Raw genomic sequence first — 5,833 nt, 5'->3', positions numbered from 1 at the left:
AGGATCTCAATTGTTGGCTTAATTTTCCTAAAGAGCACTGAATTGACTCAATATCAAGTATTACCTGCCCAACCATTATAGCACCCCTTTATACCATCACATAATCACCATAATAAGCAGCTATATATATATATAAAAAAGCACCTCACAGCCTAATATGTATTACTTGCACACTTTGTACAAATTAGGTGCATGGTAAAGTGGAGCAAAAATAGAAAACTCCAGATTTCACCAAGATGTCAAGTTTTACATTTTGATAAGATGTAACTGAACTGGCAAAAAATGGTTAAAGCAAATAACCAAATAATAGAGGATAAAAGTATCCTATAACCAAGTAAACACCTATTAGTCCTTCCCCTTTAAGATTTTTAAATAAGGTCACATTTTTCATTCAACAAACATTTATTGAGCACCAGCAACTGTGCTAAGTGCTAAGGAATATAACTGTGAACAAGATAAACCAGGCTCCCGCTTTGACCAGATACTTCTGTTTTTTCTGATCTTGCTAACTACTACATAATACTTGTTCTCTGCTAGAATTATATTTTTGGGAAAGTCAGAGTCATACGAGGCCTCTTCTAGAATACTTTAAAAGTTTCTTTATGGCAAACTTGACGGAAATCTTTGTTTAACTTTGAGAAGAAAACGATGGTCTCGAGCATCCTTTCGACAAGCATGTAGAAGGTCGAGTTAGCTCTCAAATAACATGGCGGCTGGCGGCCAACGGCACGGTTCAGACCATTCGGTTGCGCTTGTGGGTTGGGGAGTCTGTGACACTATCCCCGCACTGGGCCGAGGTGCGCTTGCGGGTCCCCCCACTGTCCAGGCGGAGGGCCAGTTCTTCTGAGTTGAAGGGGTTCAAGTCGTCCTCGAGGAAGCTACTTTTTCGGCGCCCGCCGCCGGTGCCATTGGTGGCGACGCCATTGCTGGCGACGCCATTGTTGGCGACGCCATTGCTGGCGACGCCATTGCTGGCTTGAGGCGGGGAGCCGGGTGCACCAGATCTCACGCTGATGCTCGCCATGGCACCACTGAGGCCATGCAGGGCGATGGCCTCGTGGAAGGGCTGCAGGTCGACGTCTACAGACGAACTGGATTCAGTAGCTGTGGCCTGGCCGGTGGCCGCGGCGGGCGGCTTTGGCGGCGTCCTGGGGGTGCGCGATGATGGAGGTGCGGGGGGCACTTTGCCACACAGGAAGCTAATCAGGTCTTCGCGGAGAATGGTGCTTCGGCCCTTCTTCACCCACTCCAGGACGTCTTTGATGCGACGCTGGTAGCCAACCTGGACGCCCAGGTCAAAACTTCGTTGGTGGGCATCCCCGCTCTCTTTGTAGAGACTGGTCACGGCCATGGCCGCATTCTGGAAGGGGTCCCACATGGACAGTTCTGGCTGTGGGCACCCGGAATCCTTGTAGAGCTGGGCCACGGCGGTGGCAGAGATCTGGAAGAGGTGCCACAGCTTCTGCTGCTCGCTCTTGAGCCCCGCTGCCTCAGCGGTCGCCTCCTCCTGCAGCTCAGGGGGCAGCTGCTCTTCCTGCTCGGCCTCAGCCAAGCACTGGCGTTCCCACTTGGAGAACCAGTGCTCCGCGACCTCGGCCTCGCCCTCCTTCGGCTGCTCCTCCATCCTCCTCCTCCTGGCCGCTCGTCTCCTCCACCGCCGCCTCCTCCTCCGCCTACTCTTGCTCCTCCACCTCCGCCTCACCTCCTGCTCCGAGCTCCCCTCCTCCTTCTGTGGCCGCCGCCTCCTCCGCGTGCGCCGGCGGGCGGTCGCGCGGGCGGCGGGGCCCTGAGGCCAACTGTTCCGGCGCGCGCCGCCCGCGGCCCTGGTGCACGCCCCGCCCCGCCCCGCCCGGCCCGGCCCCCAGCTACGCCGCGGAGATAACTCCGCAGCCGCCGGCGCCGCCTTGCTGCCCCCTTCCGGCCCCGCAGTCCGCTCCTAGGGCCCCCCCCATGGCGCCGCGGCCTCCCCGCAGCCGCCGCCGCTGCCGCCTCGGTCGCCGCCGCCGCCGCCGCCGCCGCCGCCTCGGCCGCGGTCCCGCAGCTCGGCCCCAACCCCCGCTCCGCCGCGGCTGCCGCACCAAGAACTCGGAGGGGGACCGGCTGGAGCGCTGCCTCAACGCGGCGCTTGCCTACCACTTGGCCCCCTTTTCACACATTTTTGAGACTTGTCGGCTTCATCCAATGAGCTGATCAAATTTTACATCCTATGTTGCCAGAGAGGATTATGGGGCAACTTCATGGTGTCGATCACATCCAGGGCGCCGATCCGGGAAGGCCGGGGGGTGGGGGGGGGGGGGGGGGTAGAGTGGAAAGAGCATGGCCCCCGTGAATAGGCAAGCAGTCTGAATCCCAGCAATGCCCTCTACATAGTAGGTACCCAAGAAAAGTATTTTCCGCTGATCGACGCAGTATTTTGTAGAGGAAAAAAAATCATATAACTCTGCCCCCGCCCCCCGCTTCCTGGGCCTCAGTTTCCCCAAGTGCCAAATGAGGTTGCTGGATTAGGTCTCTGAAAAGCACTTACAGCCGTGATTTAGAACTTTCCTGCTGTCGCTGCAAAGCACCTCTTCCGGGCTAGTTGCATACTTACCAAATCTAAGAGTCACGTCAGAAATGGTAGTAATTTTTTCCCCTCAGTATCCTTGCAAGGTTTTTGTCATTAAAAAAAAATGGGTTGGGGGTTCTCTGTGGTCTTTCAACTACTGAAAATTCCAAATGAAGAAGTAAGGGAAGAGAAAATAGGAAAATGAAATCTCAAACACGGTATTCTCTGCTCTAGTGTAAAAATTCACTGTCTTTTAGGAAAAAAAAAAAAAGCTTACCTAATTCAACACCCTAAAAATTCTAGCTAGGCAAAACATCAGAATAATACCAAAATTAAGCTAAACCTATGTGATACTAAAGTCTTTTCCTTGGGTTCAATAACAACCCTCCTCTCCTGTAATGATGCAGTTCTTTTTCAGTGCAGACAGTTCCAGAGCAAACTGTGTTAAGAAAAATTATCACTGAGCTAAGAATAACAAAAAATGGGAGAACTAACATGTAATAAGTTTTTTAATTTAGGAAAAAAGTTAGAATTTCACAGTTTTTGTTGTAGACAATACTTACTAGGTCTCTATGAAGCCTTACAAAGATAAAGGAAGCTAAATCTTCTAGCAAAATATGTTTAATAATTCCCAAATATGAAAATTAGTATATAAAATAAAATGATCTAATCATTAAGCTTTATCATCTTCCTTAAAAGAAATACATGTTTCTAAGTTAAATTATAAAAGAGAAGAAGAAGAGGGGATTGTGCCCTTTCTCTGCAAACCAGGCTTTTTCACGATTCATTAAACCCTTTTTCCATATGTGTAATTGGACTCTTCTCATTTACATAAACAAGGGATGAGGCAAAAGACCTTAGATCAGTCCAAAAAGAGAAATACATTTCTCATCTCCAATGTTAAAAAAATATATATTGTAGAAAACTCCAAGAAGGCAGATCCCCTTCCTCCCACACACACCCACATATACCAGCCCTGAAATAGTTCATGGCCAAGGAGATACGGAGTTTGCCAGAGTTTTGGGGGTTGCGCTGCATACAGTGCCTCACAGTTATTATCAGAGGCACATGTTTTTATTTTATTTTCTCTACGTAAAAAGCTTAGACTGAAATGACTGACAGTAGGACACGATATCCTATTTTCTCCCCTCATTTTTGATTGGGTTAAAAACCAAGAAGAAAGACTGCACTGTCTTTGAAAGAGCACAACCCTCTGCTTGGGCTTGAGTTGTCTGGCTGGTATCCTCCATTCAGTTGGTCTCAGCACCTGATTAATTAGTTAATTAGTACTTAGAGCTGACTAGCCCCAGTCGGCAATTTTCATGCCCTGCATGGTGAAATGTTGAATCCAGCATTGAAATTTCTGTGTCGCACACCCTAATTATTATCACCCCACTACTTTTAAAACCATTGCACCAAATTATTATAATAGACAGAGCCAGACAACTGTGTGGGAATATGTTCTTCCTGAGAAATAATGGTAGACTTCTAATATTTTTCACTATTGCCCTTAACACATTTAAATAAAACAATGAATGGGAAAAATCCTAATTCAATTAGCCTCCAACTCCTTCCATAGAGAAAATGATTTTATATGGGAGAGATGTTAGAAAAATCACAGCCAACATTTTTAATTTTTATCAGTTCTTCAGGTGGCAAAGAGCACATTTACAAGATATCCCATCTGAGATTAATTTTGTTCCCATATAAGTCTAAAACGTCAGGAATAAAAATCAGAATAGGAAATAGAAACAATATAAAACCAAAAAAACCCTAAGATCATTTTAACTAGCTATAAGGAAATGATGCTATCTGTGTGTGTTTAAGGTGCGGGGGGGGGGGGACTTTTGATGTTTAAAAATACTGACATAATTTAGGAATGAGTTTTCTATAGGAAAAAGTATTCCTTGGCCGCTGCCCCATTCTCCCATAAATTTGATGTCATAGCTAAGGTTAAATATCAACTAGGGAAAAATAGTTTTAGAAAATAAATTGGGACACAAACCAAGGGGAATCTAATTTTTTGGCATTTCTCAGTGTACCATTACCAAAAAGGGCTCCAGTGTGTCAATGATTTTCAGTATTATTGGTATCTATTTTCACCTGAAACAATCCTTATATATCAGTAGTGGGCTGCCTGTAATTGTAAGAGCTAAATGGTACACAAAACTGGATACACAACCACACAGATCAGTAAATGGGTCAGACTGAAAGCAAAAGTAAACACCAACCTTAGGAAATGAAAGAAGTTAAAAGATAAGTGTTAAGGACCTTATTCTTTTTGGAGAATAAAACAAGATTTAGTAGCTTTCCACTTAATTTAAATGAAAAGAATCACTACCTTACATATTGCAGTGATAATGTAATGGGGAAAGAAAACAAAAAAGTCTTTGTACAAATGACACCTCCTATAGTTGTTGTGAAGAAACTTTTCCCCTTGGTATCTGCTAACAAATTCTAATTAATGCTGCACATTCCTTTACTGAAATCATTTAATGCGTAACAAGGGGGGTAAAAAGAAATGCTGAATGCTCGTGATTGCCCTGTTAGAATTATGGGAGTGAAAGCCTGGGGCCCCAAACTTACTGTCTATTAAAGCCAAGCTTTGAAAAAGAAATGCAACCTACAAAAGCTGTCAATCTCCCTTGCCCCTAAAGCCTGGGTTCACATGGATTCAAGTGACAGCCCTCCTCCCCCATGCACAATACATCAATCTGTCTCTCCCACAAGCACCCACAGCCCATTGTGCTGGCCGCAGGTGCCTATTATGGCACCCATGGCTGCCTCCCACAGCTCCGCCCCTGAGAAACAGGAACTGCAGACAATGGAGCCCTGTGGGAAGACAGAGGTGGGTGTTGGGAGGGATAACAGACAGATGGTAAAGGGTATAGGGTAGTAAGGTAGTTTCAAAACAAATGTCAAACATTCAAAATTATGGCTTTCTCATGTCTCCCCTTTTGAGCTGCCTTTGCTTCAATCACCATCTGCCATAATTATAAAAACACTTACCTGTTATCATGAATTTTTGCTCCCCTTTTTGGGTAGTGGTGGACTGGATGACCTTCAATACTCTACTCCTCCTATTTAGCCTCAAGGTTTCTCAAGGTCACAGACGGAGGAGTTGTAGTTAAGTGACACCAGGAGACCATAGAGGGGAAAGAAGGAATATTTCTAGTTTTTTTTCAAGGTTTGTGGTCTCCCTTTGAGCTTAGTTTTGGGCTCCTTAAGGGGCGTGGGTTATAAAAATTAGTTACTTTGGGTAATATATTTATGAAATCAAAGTACTAT

The 5,833-nt window shown here is 46.0% G+C and overlaps 1 protein-coding gene across 1 annotated transcript; it reads right to left on the bottom strand.

Moving 5' to 3' along the window:
- Positions 1 to 473: 473 nt before the first annotated feature.
- Positions 474 to 1,636, bottom strand: LOC118013486 (UPF0472 protein C16orf72). Its single transcript, XM_035009430.1, has one exon. It carries the CDS (start codon positions 1,622 to 1,624, stop codon positions 734 to 736), a length of 891 nt encoding a protein of 296 aa, XP_034865321.1. The 5' UTR covers positions 1,625 to 1,636; the 3' UTR covers positions 474 to 733.
- Between the last annotated feature and the right edge of the window lie 4,197 nt (positions 1,637 to 5,833).

Source organism: Mirounga leonina, unplaced genomic scaffold, assembly GCF_011800145.1.
Source record: "Mirounga leonina isolate KUSES-001 unplaced genomic scaffold, KU_Mleo_1.0 Mir_101664, whole genome shotgun sequence".
In the NCBI taxonomy this organism is placed as follows: domain Eukaryota; kingdom Metazoa; phylum Chordata; class Mammalia; order Carnivora; family Phocidae; genus Mirounga; species Mirounga leonina.
This window is presented reverse-complemented; position numbering and strand designations above follow the sequence as displayed.

Coding starts and splice junctions, on each gene's coding strand:
- LOC118013486 (XM_035009430.1), bottom strand. CDS start 1,624: ATGGAGGAGCAGCCGAAGGAGGGCGAGGCCGAGGTCGCGGAGCACTGG.